This window comes from Anarrhichthys ocellatus, unplaced genomic scaffold (genome assembly GCF_004355925.1).
Source record: "Anarrhichthys ocellatus isolate YVR2014 unplaced genomic scaffold, GSC_Weel_1.0 scaffold3, whole genome shotgun sequence".
In the NCBI taxonomy this organism is placed as follows: Eukaryota; Metazoa; Chordata; class Actinopteri; order Perciformes; family Anarhichadidae; genus Anarrhichthys; species Anarrhichthys ocellatus.
Window position 1 is genome coordinate 5,448,421 of NW_022280033.1, and position 21,008 is coordinate 5,469,428.

General features: G+C 41.7%; 1 protein-coding gene across 1 annotated transcript; it reads right to left on the reverse strand.

Moving 5' to 3' along the window:
• Window positions 1-2,864: 2,864 nt before the first annotated feature.
• On the reverse strand, window positions 2,865-19,640 carry rgs17 (regulator of G protein signaling 17). Its single transcript, XM_031873829.1, has 6 exons — window positions 19,454-19,640; window positions 16,651-17,019; window positions 13,548-13,678; window positions 8,665-8,739; window positions 8,349-8,580; window positions 2,865-7,326 (listed from the first exon to the last, which is right to left on the reverse strand). Exons 2-6 carry the CDS (start codon window positions 16,651-16,653, stop codon window positions 7,138-7,140), a joined length of 630 nt encoding a protein of 209 aa, XP_031729689.1. The 5' UTR covers window positions 16,654-17,019; window positions 19,454-19,640; the 3' UTR covers window positions 2,865-7,137.
• Window positions 19,641-21,008: the final 1,368 nt, after the last annotated feature.

Sequence of the window (21,008 nt, forward strand, 5' to 3'; positions counted from 1 at the left end):
AGTGAAGGAGATAAATCAGTGGGCTTTAGATTTGGGCAGAGCCAAGCTTGCGGTTTCACACCGTTAGTCTTGGCTAGCTAGTCCTAGCTAAGCTAAGCTAACTGACTGCTGGTTGTAGCTTCATAGTTAGCGCACAAATATGAGGGTTGTATCGACCTTCTCATCATACTCTTGTTAAGGAAAGTGCATTTTACAATTTTACACAGCTGCTGTAAATTTGTTAAGCAAGATGCGACTTTAAGAAAAAACAAATCCACATTTTCTCAACAAGACTTGGGTGTAAATATTTCTTTAATCTTGATTCTACTGTCCTCACAGTCAACAGTCACATGTGTATTGTATTATCATGCACAGATTGCCAACATCAACATAATTAAATGTTTCTCACAATGTAGCCAAAAAAATGACTTAATGCTCAGTGCTGTTGAATTTGTACCAACTCTGTCTTAATTACAGATTCACGTCCCTGTAAAATGAGGCTAGATGGGACGAGTCCCTCCTGTGATATTCTACAACAGAGGATGACGTTTCATCAATGTTGGACTGATAAGATAGGAAAGTAATTTCAAATGCTACAGTTCAGGGAGTACTGCATCTCAGGGCGAATCAGATCCTTTGGCAGCACACTGTCATTTTCTCATCTCAACATTTTAAATCTGAAACCTTGAGGTCATATTTGCTTCATGTGACAAAATAATAAATAATACATTTTACTCCCCACTATCTTGTTGACCCTTAGTGAGCACAAGGATATTATTTTACCTGCCTTGATGTAAATACAACAATTAAGATCTCAGTCGTCATCAAGAGTAACCAGTGAAAAATAGTGAAAAGTTGAGCTCAAACTGACAAAACTTTTGATTAAAAAGCCCGCTGCACTATCACTGTCCTGGTAAAATTGCTCTGCAAGTCATGTATGTGGAAACAACCAACCGTGGTCTATATTTGTTAATACAAAGAGGGTAATTTTGTCATTCTGGCAATTCATGAGACACTCGAAACAAGAATTAAGAACCATAACCGTCAATATTAGTGAAACATACTAGAAGAAAAATACGAACCTCTCAAAAGAGTTTCTGATATTTTTAATTGTCTGCATACTGCAGTACTTGAATACATACTCATACAGTATCGTTTATAGCAAATAACTGAATTATTTCATTTATTTAGCAAAAAGCATGCTGAATAGAAAAAATGTTTGTTTTTTTCACCGCATAAAGTGACAGTAAAATTCTTTATATCGTCACCTGCCGATCATCTCTCGACGACTGTGATATCTACAACGGCATGACAAGAACCAAGAGGCTTAGGCATCTAAATCAATAAAGAGAAAAGTGATTGCCTAAAACTGTTGAAACCAACTTCAACCAGGTATACCTGCACAAATATAATCTCTTTCCTAAAGTAGCACAAACACCTCTGGAAGAGGTACAAAAAAGACAATATGAGGGTGTCAGTAGGAGGAACAAACATCAGTGTCATTTTTGCTGTAAAACAGGAACGTCGCTGCTCCAACTGCTATTAACAGTGTTGTGTGTGTGTGATGTTACAGAGAGAGAAAGTGAGACACGGAGAAGACAGAAGAGAGACAGAAAGAGATCTTGAGGTCTATAGTGAAGCTTAAAGAGGCACCAAATCCAACTGAGGGAACACACAAAGCAGGTTAAGTTTCAAACCAACATCAGTCGATACACCTATGTTTCTTTAGCCCCGATGCACTGTGAGGAACTGTGGACAAAAAAAATCTATACAACATGAACCCTTCCGATTCTCATTTCCGTCTCGGATCAGGAGCTGAATTTTTTATAAAGAATTAAAAAAACAAATTATTCGACCTACATCAACCCTCAACGCAAAGCTAAAAGTGGCCCTCAACAGCTGAGTGAATGGTCTTACAAGTAACGTATTACTGACTTTTCTCACATCTTGCATTAGTTGAGTATTTAAAAAAACAAAACGGTAAGCCCACTTTTGCTGTGTTCCTCATCAACGCTACTCTTTTAGCACAGTGATCGTCTGACTGGATGTGGCTACAAAAAGAACAAGAAGTTGAAGAATAGAAAAATAAGTTGCTGTTGTTTGCTGACGACGTGGCGTTGTACACATACAATTACAAATCCACACTAAAAAATGTTAAATATTTCACGAAGTGTCTTTTTTTAAATTTCATTAATGGATTACCGATATTAAAATGTGACTTACGTACAATATGGACAGTGCACATACTCCAACTCAGCCCTTCAAAGTTAGACTATGCAACTTTTGAATGACAAATTAACAAAGCTTACTCTTCCAGATGATAAGGTGAATTCATAAGCAGTAAAACACACCTTATATCCTCATAGGTTTTTGCTTTGCTGCCTTACTTTGGTCTGTGACCACTAGCTTTTGGTGGCTAATATTAGCTAATGCTAGCCAACTCCGCTCAGATCTCGCCCTTTAAATGACATTAGGCCTACTGGGTCAGTTTGGGGACTTTTATGACTCTATTTGTTCTACTTTTACACAAAAAATTTTTTATCACTGTCACCGGAGGCAACGATGGCCTTTGTTTAGCAAAAGTTATAGTCTTGTTTTAAAAATGACTAAATGTGACAGTGAAAAACGAGTCCTGTGTGGCCTGAATACCTTATTTGCCTCACAGGCTGGGGCTGGATAACAATATCTGTCTCAGGAAGTCTTGATGAAGTTGCTCCTTAAATAAATAACCACCCCCCCCCAGTTTGGAAATACTGCACAGGGTCAGCTACAAGTGCTGTAGCCTGAGTAACAAGAGTCTTTACTGACAATTAGTCACATTTATAGTCAGTCGAGTTCCAGTCATCGATAATATCATCTCACCAAGACTCCAGCACACAGCCACATAATGTCAGACAACACATTTATTTGTTTTCAGCAATGTTTCTTTTTTTATCATCACAAAGGCATATACTATTTTTCTCTGTATAGTACTTGTTATATATCTATATATCTCTCTCTCTATATAGATATATATTTTAAATATTTAGAAACAAAAATAAGCGTACATTTTTGCTGAATAAGATTGAAGAATATCAGCAAAGGGCATTGTAAACCATGGTCCATCTAAAACAAGTGAAAGGTACGGTAGCTTGCCCTTTCCCAACTCACCCACAGTAACAGATTTGCATAGGCAAAAATGGGATTAGCCCTTAGACAGTGGATTCCTGAATTCTTTATAGAGATGCAAAATCTAGTTCAGCTCAGCACAATTAAAAACCAAACATACATACAAACAAAAACATAAATGTTGACTAGGCCAAGCTCTCTTTAACCCCTCTGGTCATATACATAGTCATTTTTCTGTGCACATTTTTGTTTACAGTGTTAGGCTTCAAGTAGATCTAAAAACAACTTGTACATTGACAACTAGATGTGAAATAAATTAACCAACATGAGAGGTAGTGAAAAGCCTACAGAGACGTTTGTTGTTGTTTTTTTTTTTATACAAAGAAAGTAAGGCCAAAGCTTCTCAATCCTCCTCCCCTCCATCAGGACACTTCAGCTCTCAACCTTTTTGCCGTCAATAAAGCCACAGCCACGTTTCAGAAACCACCTCACTTGGAACCCATGGAAATTTAAAGACAACACTCTAAACCCAGCGATGGACACTACATCACTTCACATCATCATCATCATTGCTTATAAAAAAATCTACATTTGAAATGCAGTTATTAAAAATAAACAAACCATGTACTTTTTCCCCCCACTGTGTAAAAGTCACAATAAATTAAGAGGAAAAGGACGTACGCCTGTCCTCGCTGTGAAACACCGTTACCTGGGTCTCTGCTGTCCGTCCTCCCTGTAAACCCTGTAAAGTGCTCTTGGAGTCAGCACTGGGCAGAGACCTGCTGGCTTCTCTGCTCACACTAGGGACAGTTAGCTCCCCACGGAGTATTTAATAAGGTACATACATCTCACAATTTATAAATGTAAACTTGGTTTAATTGCACCATGATTTCATTATCTGGTTCTTGGTGAAACATTCTCATGTTAATAACCGTGTGGACTCAGCAACAAGGAAACGTATAGCTGTACTGTGCAGAAGAGGGATTTGTCTGCAGGAGAGCCTTACGAGTGACAGGCGTTCTTCTACGGAGTCAAAAAAAGTTACAAAGTTGTCCAAATACAACATCTAAAACTGCTCCAAGGAGTACGTTTGGCAACTGATCCTTCCGTATCAGAATTGTTTGATTACACTGTGTTCTTATGCTTCTGATCAACCGAGTGCCTGCATGCACGGCTCTTCATTACAGCAGCTAAGCGTTATCAATCGAGTCCTTATGGGTATTAATGTAGTCTGGATGCGAGCACTGTATTGCCAAAGATTAAATATAGCATATTTTCACGAAGGAACATTGCAACTGTTGTTGATTATTGGTTTAGACGTTACAGTGTCAATTTTACCAATTTATAACCAATACTTCAATCTTTTGTAGTAATATACTAACCTGGTTTTGACATGGCATCTTCATCAAGTTGGCATTTTAACTCTGTAAGTGAATATACGTCTGGAGGAAAACTCAAAATCCCATGGACTCTTTTTTCCCATTGAGTCTCTAGTAAAGATTTTAAAGATACATTTAATAATCTGTGTTCTTATTTAAGTCCTAAAAACTTGCAAATGCTAACTAGAGGTAGCCAGTTTCTCCAACAGTGGCATTACAATATTTTGAGTATTCTGAAAGGTGTTGCGGTCAGTAATTTATAAGATAAACTTCTGACAATTCAAAACCAATCTAACATAGTGGGACACAGCTTCAAAAAGACTCCAACCTATAATCACAAACTACATCCAATTGCACTTCAATAGTCTGCTGGACATCTTGCACCGTCTACTCTTGAATTTAATCTAGACCAAACTTGGCACGTGAACTTCAGGTAGTTAAAGGAGATGGCAACGTGTATGTTTACATTTATCAGTATTTATCAGTGGCACCGTTTTATTGACACTTTAATACTGCCACCAAACCAAGAGGTCAGCTATCCACCAAGTTACACAATGATTATACTTGGAGGCCCAGTTAATTAAACAAAACAGCATATACTGCATTCATGCACTTTCTATCCACAGGAACAAAGTTCAAATGTTCACATCGTCAAAAACTCGAATGTCCTTTTAAAAAAATGTTAATGGGACATTTGGCAAGAACCCCTTAAAGTTTTTTTTCTACATTTTTCTGTTAAGTGTGTAACTGTACCATACACACACACACACACACAGCCATTATCATCGCATGCTGTCAAAGTCGGATTAGAAAAACAAACCAGAGTGTGTGAGGGCTGGCAGTGGGATGGAGGATTAGCATGGCTAGCACAGGCATGCTGGCTGCTTGCCTACAGCATGCTGAAACCTAGTTAGCCTTGTTGAGCGGGCTAGCATGTAGCATGACTACGCATACTAGCTAGCCCATTATGGTAGCAGGTTAGCATTATTATACCAACCCTCTTCACTAGCTCTGGTAAAAATTATTGTGTTTTTAATGGGCAGTAGCTAACTGACGGACTACCATACACTCTCTCAGCTCCATCTGCTGGAGAAACACACATGCACCATAAAGACCAAGACTCTACAGCCTGGCGACAAGTCACATCTGATATCTCTTCACAGCATCTTTGACATCATGTTTGGCACCCGGGTCACGTGGCTGCAACGTGATACTGCACGTCCAACTTCAGGGACCGTCATGTTACCTACATTCCTAAAGCTAATGCCTTACAGACAACAGCCAGGGTTTGATAACCCTTTCAGTTAGATCAGTGCCTGCTGCATCTTCTTATGTTCTCCGAGTAGAACCAGCTTTTCATAAAACACTAAAAGGTAAACCCTCTTTTTCTGCGCAAGAATTTCAAAATGTAGATGACTATTTGGAGTCAGCGGTGTGTGTTTCCCCCCCCACATGGGGCACCTGTGCTTGTGATGGTCTGAGTTGGAGGGAGGAGGACGGAGGGAGGGAAAAAAGACGGGAGGTAGGGATCGTTGGACAAACTGTGGTTGCCTTCCAGAAAAACTCCAGCAGCGCTTGGTCTGCATTTTCTTACACGTAAAGGCATTGTGATTTTCTCAGTGGAGAGATTTTTTGTCTAAAGTTCATGGGTAGTAATAATACATGTAGCTGCCCAACCACAATTCTAGCCCTTACTTCTCCCAGTTAAAGAATCCTAAAGAAGGAAAGTGCTTGGACGGACGGATGGATGGATGGATGGACAGGTGGACGGATGGATGAATGAATAGGTGCTGCTGCCTTTTGCTGCAGAAGCCATCAAATCTCCTCAATAAAAAACTGCAGTAAGCTTAAAATTGGCAGAAGTGTAGTTTTTTTTTCCCTTCACTGAATGTAGACATCCAGACAGAGAGACAGGTCCCCTGTCTTAATACATCTCAATATTCAAAAACGGTTGCAGTCCGCGGCTTACATCGTCAAGCTACTGTTGAGAGAGAGAGAGAGAGAGAGAGAGAGAGAGAGAGAGTTACATGCAGAACCAGTGCTTCTAACTGGTTAAACGGGGCAGAGACGCCACTACCACCACCAACTAGGTGTCATGTTTGGACAGTAAAGAAATTAAAAACAAAATTGTACACATCTGAGGAATGGGACAGAATTAGAAAAACAAAAGAATGAGTACGAGAGAGAGAATATTAAAAGTGAGAGAAGAAAGCATGAGGTCTAAATATTACAGTACAGGAACAGTTGGCTTGTCCTTTCCGTCTCTCTCTCTCTCTCTGTCCCCACCGACTGAGGAGTCCTTGTCCACAGTTAACCAGCAGCTGGCCATCAGGTTGGCCATTTCAACCGACAGCTGACAAGTGGGTTGGCCAGTCAACCGCAACAAACAGCACAAATTGCTAGCAAAACAATCACCGGCCAGCATTAATGGTCTTAAATTGACCAATAACCAACCAGCGAAGGCCGACCTGGCTCCAGTGGAGAACTGGATATAAATTGCTTAAAAAATATAAATAAAAAAAACAACCAGCTATCTTGGATGTCATTCAGTCTTTTCAATCAAAAAACAGGGAGAGATTTTCCAAACCCGACTTCTGGCACCATAGTAGTATTTGAAGTTTAAGTAGTAGTCTCGTTGGCGTACGATAGCGATGAGGGAGGGTGGAGGAGTCTAGGTGTCGAGGCAGGTGCGCCTCATGTTGGCCAGGAGGTCTCTGTAAACGGAGGAATTGAGGAAACGTGGGAAGGAATCGCGGTGCATCAGGGTGTAGATCTGGAACTGGGCCTCCTCGTACATCAGGTTGCTGGGCTCCGTCAGGGTCTGGTTTATTCCTTCTCTGACCCGCGAGTCCAGACTCACCTGGGAAGAGGAAAACAAATTTGATGTTTTTAAGAGGCTACCAGTGGCTTCATTAATACATGACACAGCCATGCTAGCAGCTGTGTGGGGCTGTGCTTTAGCAAACTGCTAACGTTAGCATGCTGACATGCTCAAAAATGACATGGTTGACCTGTGGTGTTGCTGCTTACAGCTTTGTTGAGAACGGCTCACAAAAACAACTTTGCACCCACGTTCCCTTTGTTTCTCAGCAATACACCTGCCATGACATAGTTGCGTCACACCCAAGTCGCGGCAACTCAGTAGGAAACACCGGTGAAATACACTCTGGTTCACGGGGAAACAAAACGGGGGCAACCTGGGTCTGTGGCCTTCCAACTAAAAAGGCCCCAAACAGCTATAGACATATTATGACGTTTAGATATGAAAGGTTATGTTCCCAGTTAGAGAACGGGTAAAAAGTAAAGCTAGGCAGTGTTTGCCTCTGGGCTCCTAAATCACTAAATCCTAAACCACTAAACCTGAAAAAGTCGGGATTACTCGCGGTCAGAAACATCGGTGAAATACACTTAAAAGAGGTAATTTCCAAATAGCCGTATTAGTCGCATGCTTCGACATAACCACGGCGGTTATAAAGTACAGCGTGGATTTAATTAGCGGAGGTAATTTGCTATAGCATTAAAGTTACAGCAGGGAGATTTACTCACAGGGTAAAACAACAACAACAAGTTCTGCAAGAAGTACTGGCTGCAACATCAGTGAAATACACTGAGCAGAAGTATTTATGTCCATACAGGAATATTAGTTGCTTGCTTTGACTTTGCTTGACTTTCTACATGGAAGGTCATTAGGATTCATCGTGTGCAGACTATGAATGTCTGTATGAACGTCCGTACCGTATTTTATAGCAAAACTATATTTCAGTCTCAACCAAAGTGGTGGACGGGCCGAACAACACGCTGCCATTGCCGTCTCTGGAGCCATGTCACCGGCATGGCAGCGGTGGCTCACTTCTGCTTGTTCAACACAAATACAGCCGGTACCTCCTTGGGTGACAATATGGACACGTAGTCTTCGTATATGATCCTGGACTTCTCCTCCACCACTGTGGGATCCGTCTCCTTTTTCAGCTCCTCGCAGGCCAACCAGAAAAGCAGGTTGTCCTCGCTGTACTCCGAGCGCAGGAACTCCCGGAAGACCTCCCGGCCCTCCAGCGAGCGCAGCATCATCTCAAAGCTCCGTGCCCACGACAGCACCTCGTCTAGACTGGGGTGTCTACAGTCGGGCAATAAAAAAATGAAGACTGACACACAGTCATACTGACACAAACATGTAAGGAGGGATGATGGCTGGACTTACTGTTCTTCTCCAGCTTCAATACTGTCCATCTTGGTGCAGGTCTGTCGTTCACTCCTCTCAATCCTGTCTTCGTTCCTGAAAAAGGAGACAAGAAATGTTTGTGCTCGCCAAAACAAAAGTCTGGACTTGTTTCTGGCACTTTAAATGGATGAGTTTGAGTTATTATTAAATTAACTTGTTGCTGGAGAGTTCCTGTAAGATCACAATTACATCTTACATACATAAGGTTGTTGTCTATATTCATGTAGAATTAAGGCTGCAACAACACATTGACTGTGATAAATATATCACTTCTAAAAGATACAGCGTGATTTTTTTATCGCTAATTTCTCACCATGCAAATCAGCATTCACCATCCTCTGTTACCACCAAAGAAAGAAAATAAAAAGCATCCTCACTGAGGACATCCAGAGCCAATCAACAAGATCATTATTAGTAAGCGTCAGGGCTAACAAGGTTTGTTTCATCGAGAGTTTGACCCATCCTTACAACTAAAAGTGAAGATATCTCGACCTGCACTTCTGTTGGAGTACCATATGCAGCCTGTCACGGGGGGCTCAAGTCAGCACTATTTAACAAGGTTTTTAATCCAAAGACCTGTGTGCACTAATCTCTGCTGAATCTATAGATTGATTAATCAAAGATACAGAGTTCCTCTCTTACAGCCATCAATAGAACTCGGAAGCATCAGTGTGAGCTTGAAGCGTCACCCTCAGAGTCCAATCAGTGAAAACCTTTATGTACATAAACACTTGAAACACACCCAGTAGCCTCTCTGTCTATCGCAGCTCAGTCACACATGCCGAGTGTCCACAATGCAACACACTCTGAGCCGTCTATTTTTGTCGCACCATGGAGGCTCTTTCCTTCCTCTCGCTGTCTCTTGTCAAAGTCCCCATTGTGCGGTAGCAATAAGCTAAGCTAGCCACAGCCCGCGGGCTCCCTCACAATACAGCTCAATATACAGGCTGTTCTTCACAGCTGCTTTGCATGTGATGTGTGGATGGAAATAGGAGGCACCCCAACTAGATAAGGGCCTTGTGTGAGGGCGGATGAGGAGGGGCTAGAAAGTAGAGAGAAAGAGAGGATGGATTAAAAACATAACAGTGTGCTGTGACCCTTTAGGGCTGTCGACTAATATTCTAAATTCAAATATGATAAAATAAGATACAACTTTATTAATCCAGAAGGAAATTATTGAGTTTGATCAAAGATTGAAACGGAATTTAAAAGATATAGAGTAGCAATAAGAGGGAGGTAGATATCGTAAAATATATAGAAAAAGTAAATGACAACGATTAAGAACAAGTAAAAAAAATTGAATTTAAAAATAGATCAATAAAAACTTTCTGCATGATGTTGAGGGTAATATTGTCAATGATAATGAAAAGTAACAAAATGTATTATATTGCACGTGATATATTGAACATCATATTGCACAATGTTGAAAAAAGTAATAATATATAATGTTACACACACACACACACACACACACACACACACACACAAACACAAATGTATTAGAATAGTTGTGTTGATTATGAAAACATTACAGCACTACTGCAGCTGTCTGCCTCATGCGCACTGAATGCACCGCATGATGGGAGTCAAACAATGTCACTTTCATTAAATGAAAATGAAATGTAACATTTTACTGGGAATTCCCACTGGGAGAGAGACCTGAGCAGCACGTAATTCAATCCAATTCAATTTATGTTGTGTAACCCAAAATCACAAATTTGCCTCAGAGGGTTTCACAATCTGTAGACATACGACATCCTCCGTCCCGGGACCTTCACATCGGTCCAGCGCTCTGTCATCCAGTCCACACGGACTCCTTCACCGGGCTGACTGACAGCAGACATTTACTGAACCAAAATAGATTTCATGTCTGCTCCATGGGAAGAAAAGTGCTGTCGGCCCATGCATTGATGAACTTGTTAATCAATATAGATACGATTAACAAGTTCAAAAACATATCTACAGCTGGATATTTGTGTGATTTAGACAGCCGTCTATGCCAACAGCGTAAGAACAACGTGGGAAGTCTCAGGGTGTCTTGATACATTTTTTTTAATGGAAGAATATTTGTTCCGTGAAAAAAAAGGGAAATCGTCCCTCCGAACCTTAACGCTAAAATAAACAAACATGTCGGGTACTGAAGATAGATTTCCAGGATCGCTCCATGGATATCTGACACCAGCATTTGATTGAGAAACACCCAGCGGACTCACACAGAGCGCTCACTACAGGGGCCCAGTCCACAAGCTGCCACCACTTCAGATGAAGTGGTGTGAAAGGAGCAGCACATTCACCATTCACTGCCTGAAAACAATGTTTCATTCACTCTTCTCTCCCAGGCAAGAGTGAAGCCGCAGCGAGTCTGCGGCCGGAGCTACGCAGCAGTTACTGGTTTTGGTGCCTTGCTCAGGGGCAGTAAGTGCAAGTTGTGTAACCTGTAAGTATGAGCACACTGAGACATTTTTATTTGTGTGGGTTGTGTTTTCTTTTCTCTCTAATTTCAGGAATTAAAAAGATGCAACTAAATCAATCCTCCCACTATTTTCTAGATTAATCAACAAATTGTTTGCTTTCTAAAATGTTACAAAAATGTCACAAAATGCCAACCATAACTTCCCGAAACCCAAACTGACATATCTAAATTGCTTGTTTTGCTTCCAAACGCCAAAGATATTGAGTTTACAATGAAAAACATCAAATATTCATATTTTTAGAAGCTTTAACTGCAGCATTTTTGGAATTTTGCTGAAGAAATATTTGCTAAATTGTTACAGATCAATATTTTGTCAATCCACTAATTGATCAATTATCTAATTCTTTCAGCTTTAGAAGGACTAACAGCCACTTTTCTTGCCATCCTTCTATTCAATTGTTAAACAAATTTTAAGCAAATAAATGTGAAGCAGGCTCGTTTCCATCGACTGGTTTGGCGCAAATAAACTCGGCTACAACTTAGTTTGTTTAGAGCTTGGCACTTCCTGCTACACACCCACTGTGTAGCCGTAATCCAACCAGCAAACAGAGCAGAAGACGTAGAGTTTGCAAACCAGAAACAAAAATCAGATCGGCCATTTAACTCATCTACAAGAGAAAGATGGAGAGAGATCTTCAGGATTTCTTTTTCAGTTGGGTCCGTGTTCAAAGTAAAGCATTCACATGTTTTGGGAAAATCAGAGAAGATTCCAACAGCAAAGACGGCTGATCAGTCATTGGAGTTGAATGTTTGCTACGTCAGAATATGTTCGGTAAAGATTCCATAATCTATTTAACGCATCAACTCTTTTTCTCAAGCGAGCCTAAAAACTCATTTTCACAATTGAGGAAGTTCTCTCTACCTTTTCTGTTTCCATAAAGCTTTTCTAATCCAATACTTCAAATGTGAATAGATGTGAATGGAAACACGGCCAGTGAGTGCCGGAAGTTAACCGTAAAACATCAACAAACACCCGACCGCTGCTGCTGCCACCACCACCTTTTATGCGTTATGCAACCAAGGAAACATTTCACTTAAAGATGAACGTCACAGAGCCTGTGTGCTTCAGTATTGTTGATATACAGTAAAGGAGAACGGCAACCAGTACACAAAAACACCAACAGCGAACGAATAAAACCATCCCGTACACTATACGCAATTACCTTTCAAACACACCTTTACCACAGACGAGCTGACCGTGCCGGAGCTGTTTTCCTGCATTTAACTGCCAAAAACCTGGTTCTTGGCAGTTAAATGCCAAGAGCCTAGAACCTGGTTCTAGGCTCTTGGATTTAGAGCCTTTTAAACCTGCAGGCTCTAAATCCAAAGGGTCGATGGTAAACAATGACTGAGAATTTTACACTATCCCAACATTGTCCATCACCAAAGTGAGACAGGAAAACACACTAAAACAACAAACAGTGGTATACAAAGAATACATCTTGTTTAAATATCTGGATTCAGGTGATGGGTCAGGTGATCAGATGAGATGATGTCCTAATCTGAACCGATGGTCCACAGACAAAGGAAGCCCTTTGAGCCAAATCTGTGATTTTGGCCGATATAATTATTAATTAAACTGTTCAACTCTAGAAGAGTTGGTTTGTTGAAAGTGTTATTGGCTCCCAGCACTCAGGTTCCAGTGTTGTGTCAGAATAAAGTCCGTCTTTATTCTGATGGATTCATAGGGAATTCAACATCAGTGCAACATCACAGATTAGATAACAGGACCAACTGTTAGTTGTTTCAGGCACATGGGGTCATTTTTTGTTTCCTAATGCAACTAACAAGATGTAAAGTAAAATACTAAGATCCATCTTATTAAAAAAAAAGTACCTATAAATGCAATATTCTGTGTCAACCGACGAGGACACTTAAATGTGTATACTGACAACCTATCGCTATGATTCTTATGATAAAATAAGGTCAATTCAGACATTGCTTTGCCCGGGTGGTGACATTTTTGTACTTTTACTCCTCCTTCTAAGCATCCACTCTATTTTAAAAGGCAGCATCAGATTAACTGCAGTTATTGCATCACAAGCATCTTTGCCAAGTCTTAAAAAAAAGTTACTGGCTGCAAAACAACTTGCTGAAAGTCACCAGACGACAGCCTGCAAGCCCTTGTTTTGTCTAAAACTCTTCATTAAGAGGCTACACTGTAGTCATCAATGGGCAAAATGAACATTCATTTATGCAAATAATCTATAAAAATTTGGACTATTAGCGGCTTTAAATACAGTTTTCTCATCCTGAGCCAAAGTCTACCTGAAATACCAAATAATGAAAAACTAAACAAAAGTGGGTGTTATCAGACTCTGCAGAAACAGGCGTTATAGTATAGTATAGTAAGTATAGTACACTATAGTATAGTATAGTGTTTTCTTACCAGAGACACTTGCAGCAGCCGCACCAGCAGAGGCAGCAGGTGTTGGGTCGGGGCTGTCCGGGGGCCTGGGGTGGGGCCTCGATGTGCGCCGCCTGCCTTTTTCTCATCTCCACTCCACTCACACTCCGGGGCTTCACAACGGACACACAAAGACAAATAACACTGTTTAAAACCCTTCAAATAAATAATAATATACGCAGAGAGTGCAGTTTCAAATTTGGACCCCATGTTTTACTTTTGGCCTCGCTAGCAATATGTCTTATTAGAGGGGGGGGGAAATAAAAGGAACTGTGAGTGTGTGTGTGAGTGAAAGAGAGATGAAGCGAGAGAGAGAGCAGGACCGAGAGGATTCCCTTCCTTGTACGGTTCGAGGGTTTCTGGCATTGAGCCACGTCTTTCTCTTGGCTTTGACAGACACTACACATTCATTTCAACGTCCGCAGACACCGACGAAGAAACGGGGTCGACAAATCACACTCGCAGTGTTTGCAATGAATACGCACAAATTCACGCACACACACTCATATTAACCCGCCGTTGCCTTAGAATGTGCAACATCCTTTGCACAGGCAGGAGATGAGGATGAAAGCAGGGACAACAACAACTTAAAGGGGACACATAGAATATACCACCATCAGAGTATCTCCACCCACGGCTTGAGAACTACCTTTGCGAAGGTGCACCATAGTTTTCTTACAAGCCAATCAGAGCAGACTGGGATTTTCTCTGGAGGAGGGGCTTAAAGAGACTAGAACGGAGATGTTCAGACAGAGGATGAATACAGGCATATTAAGAAAGACTGTATGAGAAAAATTATGTTTTGTGACTTTTGGTAAAAGAGTTAGTTTGGATTCACCAAAGTCACACAATAACCATACAAACCACCGATCGAACCCTTTAGGCTACTCAAAATAGAAATACCACACTCTTTAAGAACTTACTCTAATGTCAGAGATAATAACAGACAGTCTAATAATGCTCCTTTTCACCTTCCTCCAAGCAGAAGATAACACTTGGCTGGCTTTTAATGCGCTAAATAGGCCCGGGAAAACCTTTACCTCGCTATAACTATAACAGCCAAAATCTACACCAGGAAACACTACGGAGATTGAATGAATTCTTCTCCGGTTACCAGATAGAGGAGATAATGACCACAGACTCCACTCCACAATCTGAGGCGTTTAAGCCTAATTTGACCAGGCGGTGTAACGTGAAATAAGCACGAATGAACTGCAGTCCACAAACTCTTACCTGCAAAGCCATGGCTCAAATTAAACTCCTCATTAGACACTTAAAAATCCAAATAAAAAACGAGTGCGCTCCAGTAGCAACAGGGGAGCCTTCTCTCTCTCGCTCTCGCTCCCTCCACTCTGCATACGCAGATGCCATTTACTACAACGATGATACAGTGCATAGCAGTTAAGGCTGAGGTGACCTGCCTGATATGCAAATGTTGTTGGAGTGGCCATCAGTTATTCAGCCGACCACACAGCATCTGTGGAAAAACAGGCAGCTAGATGCAAACGACAGCGAGGGCACGGCTTTGTTCTAAACCCGGAGAGAAAGAGGCCGCATTGACACGACATGCAAATATAGAGCGGAAATACAAATAAACCCAGATGTGATGAAAAAAAAGAAGAGATGACCAAAAAAAAAAGAGAGCTACAAGATCTGCCAGAAATGCAAAAGGTTTTAGTCAGATGACCCCCCTCTCATTTTGTTAATTTAGACACAATTCAAAATTGCTTCAGGAGGCAAAATCCTCCATTTTGACTCTCATACCCATCCGTCTAAACCTACGTGATACTCCTCAGATTGCTTTTGTCTTATTTTGTATAATCCCCTTAGCTGTTTGTGTGTTCATCCAATCATCCAGCGTACTTTGAGGCCTCCACCTTACTTCACCGTCACGTCATTAGCTAAGAGATGAGCCCTAAATAACATCAGGAGTATCGACACGCAGGATAAACATCTCATAGTATCGTTTCGCATACATCACGGACACCAGCAGGTCGTCATCAAAGTAGAATTGTTGTTAACTTTCAGCCCGGGAGGGAAGTTGTAGAGGAGGTACAGATTTATTGGAATATAACCGGAAGTTTTGTTTACACGTTTCTGTATTTGGACAGGAACAATGCACAGTGAACATTAAGTACAGAGTCCCTCGGCGGAGCGGTAGGTGGAATCCGCCCGAATGGTACAAAAAGAAGCCAAATTGGGCAGAAAACCGCCAAATCCAACAACACTGTGTCGTCACAAAATGTAGTTTTTTTTTCAATTAAGGAAGCTCGGTGGAACATTCATTGATACTCTCAGTGAGCAGGACTCCTGGCCAAAGAGGAAGACAGAACTGAGAGGACTTTGCAAAAGAGGATTATTCAGCGATGCATCTTTGTAACCGTGCGCGTGAGTCGATCATGTGGAAGTTTTATACCCAAACCTGCCTCTTCACACGTTTTACCAGTTAAACAGATATTTATGTCTTGCCTTCCTTTCACAGACAAGAAGTGGAAATCTAAAAAATGATTGTGTCTCCCTATCGAATAATACAAAGGACCCGGTGGGTTTCTATTTTCTCCCTTTGTTCGGTTTATTAGCAACATTCCATATCATCTTGATCATAATAATTACAAAATTAAAGGCATAGCTTATGCCGATAGCTTATATAGCTGAAATATACATACATACAGACAGTGATATATACATATACATATACATATACATATACACACACACACACACACACACACACACACACACAATAAGTTGGGCTGTATTGGGAGTATAAAAGCTCTGGGCTGGAATAACTACGCTAAAGAAATGTTGTTTGTTCTGCAAAAACTCCATCACAAACTGGTCACACCAGATTGAACACACTCATTTGTACTTTGGAGACATGTTGCGCCTCATTGAGGATATTTAAACCAACTCTTCATCAAACGTTTTTTTCTTCTTTGTCTGGATCTGAAACCCTTTAAAACACAAAGAGGTGATTATAACGTCTCATTCAAGCGACGTGCTCGTGGAGCTCCAATGTCTCCCTCAGGTATCAGCTTAATACCAATAAAGCATCACAATCATACTGGACAGAAGTCAAACTTACCATGAATTAGCGAGTTCCTAAAAACAGGTCAGACAGAGAAGTCATGGCGTGAGGTAATAGGTTGCTGGAGGATGGCAGGCTTGTTGACGGAGTGACCGACTTGTGGACTGTCTGGGCGTCTGCGTGGCTATCGGACCGGCTGTTGGGCTCGCTGGAAAGAGAGGTTACTGGTCTCACCATCCCTGATGGGCTCGCACAAAAATGGGACACGAGAACGGATATGAAATGCAACTACTTCCTCTCCTTGCTTCCTTATTTTACCGCTCCTCTTTTGCTTCACTCGCCGTCCCCCCGCCTAGGCTTCCTCGGATCTCGGTGAAAGGGTCATTGATGGACTTGAGAGTGCAGGGAGCAGCGAAGGTACAGCATCTGAAGAGCAAACGGGGCAAAACGGTCAACATTTTTATCATCCATTATTTTTTTTGTTGCAAACAGTGCGGAAATATATGTGCTGCTTACGTAATGACACACTGGCAAATGCTGCAGCGAGAGCAGGACCTGGTTTTAAATTCACTTCGTACTCCGTCACTGCAGACGTATGATCGAATATCGGCTCTATCGGCTGATATCAATATAATTAACATGAGCGCATTTGATAAGAATCTGTTAAATTTGTTTTGTGACCAGATGGACGTTACTTAAAAGTTGAAAAATAAACTTGGTAGTGCTCTCTGGTGGACACATTATGTCATGGTCACACTGTTTAAGACCTGAAACGATTAGCTGATTTCGTTCGACAAAAATAAATAGTTATTTCTCTTTTGTTTCCTGCTTGTCAAAATGTGAGTATTTGGTGCTTTTCTGTTTTGTCATAACAAATGTAATATCCTATATTTGAAGATGTTATCAGTATTGGCAGCAATAATTTGTTGAAGCCCTAAAATGTTTCTAAACTACCTCAAACACGTCTTTATGATGACCCGACATGTGCACCGATACACCGGCATGTCTGTGATATGGGGTGTGGTCAAAACAAGACGAAAATATCAAGAAATAAACCAAATGCATCATCAATCATCATCATCGTCACATGTAGCTTCAACACTCCTCACGAAAAAGGATCGAGCTCATCGGTGGCGTCACTGCCCGACACTCGATCACAGTCAGAAGCCGTTAGCTGGATTCTGTCTCTGACGGAAGCCGACTAACAGCCTGAAGGTGACGGAGCTTCCTGGGTCGCTCTCATGCCGCATGTTTTCATACAGGAATCACTGTTCAAACAACTCGCTTCCTCATAACAGCGGAAGTGTTCACATGTTGGACCTCAACACTGGAGACTCTTTATGTTGCGAGCTATCACCAGTCTGCTGCAAACTTAGTGAGTAAAATCAGCAAGTAAAAGACGTAAAAAAAAACAAAACACATTCCCTTAGCGAGAGAGGCGTCAATAAGTTTGGAAACAAAACTTCCCCTTGTACATTAAAAGTCTATGAAGAATGATTTCGCAGAGCTGTGTGCAAAGATAAGGCTCTTGAGTTGTACTTGTGAGAGTTTCAACTGCATGTTCCCAGGAGGAAGATGGCCACAGAGTCTCTTTAGTAACACGCTGAGCTAGAGCTGAAATAAGCTTCTCCACTGTGAACGTTTGCTGACTTGATCTGCTGTAAAACTGGCATTTTTTGTGGTTTTGGACCGTTCCTCAGACAGAATAAGACATTTGAAGACGTCTCCTTTGAACCTGGGATGATGATTTTTCACTCTTGGCCATCCATCACCCTAAACAGGCGACAACCGGCTAATTACCCAATAATGAAAGTAACTGTTATTCGCAGCCCTAGAATGAACCAGAAAACGGTTTAGAATCTAATTAAAGGTAAATCATGCTGTTGATGGCGGTGTCGGCCAGACTCCACATCACATAACATCAAAGAAATACGCACTCTAGCCATGTTGACTCTGAGAGAACAACCAGGAAGTCATCTTGGTTAACTGAAGTTTACATCTTCCTCTTCTTAAATCTCAAATGTGCTGATAAGACAGCTGGTATTGTCTAAAACTTCTCTGATTGAAGAGTAAAAACTGGATGATAAGTATCGGGAAGTCTTCCCACTGATGAGGTCTAAACTCCAGCAGCACTTGTACGATAAAGAGCAACTTTATTGTCAGAGCAACGCGTCTGTGGCCTTCCTCAGGGTCATCCTCCTCTGACTCAACACACCCATGGGAGACTGCAGAGTGGGTGCTCCCTCAGCTGTGCAGGACACGAGCTCTTTCCAGTGCATGACAGTGGAGGAACAAAAAAAAGGTCAAAAATAAGTTTTTATAAGAAGATAGTTGACGGTGGATGCATTGGACTTGAGCTGTCGCAGCACTGGGTCTGTTGCATCTGCCTGCAGGCCTGTGCATATACTCCAGATAACAAGTAAGCTCATCGGACCCTGGTCTCCCCCTCTGTGCACTAGCTCTGCTGGCTAGCTGCTCGGGCTGGGGTGTTGTGCATGGTCCCCCCCCCCCCTGCAGCTGTCCGAACCATCTGAGCCCAGCCGCGCTGCAGGTCCGACCGGCCGTAGGAGAGAGGAGATCCCCCTCCCAGCTGACACCACGGAGTGATAAACCGATTAGAGAGAGAGAGAGTGGGCTGCACAGCGCACACTGTCGCACCGAATTTCTTTTTTTTGTCTTCCAGAAATCAAACACCACCCACTTTCTACTTGCTAGCTTTAGCAAACAGCCCGAGATCCGCTATCTCTCTGCAGCGGGAGGAGGAGGAGGAGGAGGTGGCAGCTGAGCAGCAGCTAGCGCCGTGCTAACGTCAGCTAGCCAGCCCGTGTGGAGCATTAGCGCAGAATAATCAGCAGCTTACCCCTTTGTGTCGGGCTGTCAGTGTCCTGGGGTGATGGGTTCACGAACGCGATGTCCCGATGCTCATTTAACGACATCGTAAATGGGAATCCTGCGGTGAAATGTCCATCGCCGCTGTTTTTTCTGCCATCCGCCCCACTTCAGCACCGAACGCCGCCGAGCCCCTGGATGCACTGCGCAGGCGCGCTGCCACCGCTGCTCTGTGGCTGCAGTCTGAGAAGATGCACTGCTGGGAGCTCCACACGTACGGTCCGTAATGCACGGAGGGGTACATTACGTGTCTGCTGCACAGCAGCTCCAAAGCACACGGTATTCATTTAACCACAATGCTGCATTGAGTTAAGTCAACGTGAAACATCTCCAGGGCCAAAATCTATCCATCCCAATCCAATATATTATATATATATTATAAGCCAGTAAATAATAATTAAAAAGCCTCTTTAAACTCACAAACAGTCTCCTGTCGTATCAAAGTACTTCAGTAATGGGAGTAGTCATCTTTGTCTCATTTTTACTTCTCTAGCCTTCTTGTTGCCTATGTTGTTTTATTATGTATAATGGTTCTACAGTGCATAGACATTGGGTTATTCTGTGATAGTTATCTGTGAGTTAGTGGACATTTATGTTAATATGCAATGAAGGATACATAAAGCACTTTCTTCTTCTTCTTTATCTTCTTCTTCTTCTCCTTTATAAGCAGACATGAGAATGCTGTTTCGTACATCCTAGGTGGTTTTACATTAAATCTTCAGTACAAACAGTAGACATAAGCTGCACAGGGCTGTGGATCACTCTAGAACTCGGGTTGTGACTGTGCCTGTGTTTCAGGCAGTAGAAGATGTTAACATGTAAAATAAAGCTTCTACAGAGACAGATTACAAAAACATCTGCGTAATCTCTTTTTAATGGGCAATCATTTTGTCTGAGGTCAGACAGCAAGGGTGTAAATGGGTTTGTTTTTTCACCGCTGCAGGAATTCACCGAGATAGTTAAGGTATACATTTGAGGCCAAATCAATTCATTTGTTTATCCGATCTATATATAATTAGAAATCTGTAGACACAAAGTGATCCTGACCATTGTTTTGTTAACTTATTTAAATTTCTTATGCAGTCCTGCTTTTTTTTCTTAAGAATAGTCATTATTGCTCTTAGGTTTTTATTTGTATTGTTCCTCTCTGTCAATGTCCATCTGCAGCGTGAGAGTCGCCCCCACTGAGCATCAGCAGTGACGACTGTTCAAACTATATTTTCCTACCGTTAACACAGGGGGGCACCAAAACTCTGCTCTCTCTCTCGCTCTCTCCCTCACACACACACACACACACACACACACACACACACACCTGCTATAAGACAGCTTAATCTAGCAGTAAATCGACATGTTAACTTTGCATGAAAGGAACATGATGAGAACATTATTACATTTACAGTGACAGTGTGAGGCTTTCAGCTGACAGATATCACATTTTGTTTCGGGGGTGCAGATCAACGGCAATCTCATGGATTGGTGCTTTTCAAATCATAGCAGAAGGCAGAGTTGCTTAAAAAAAAGAA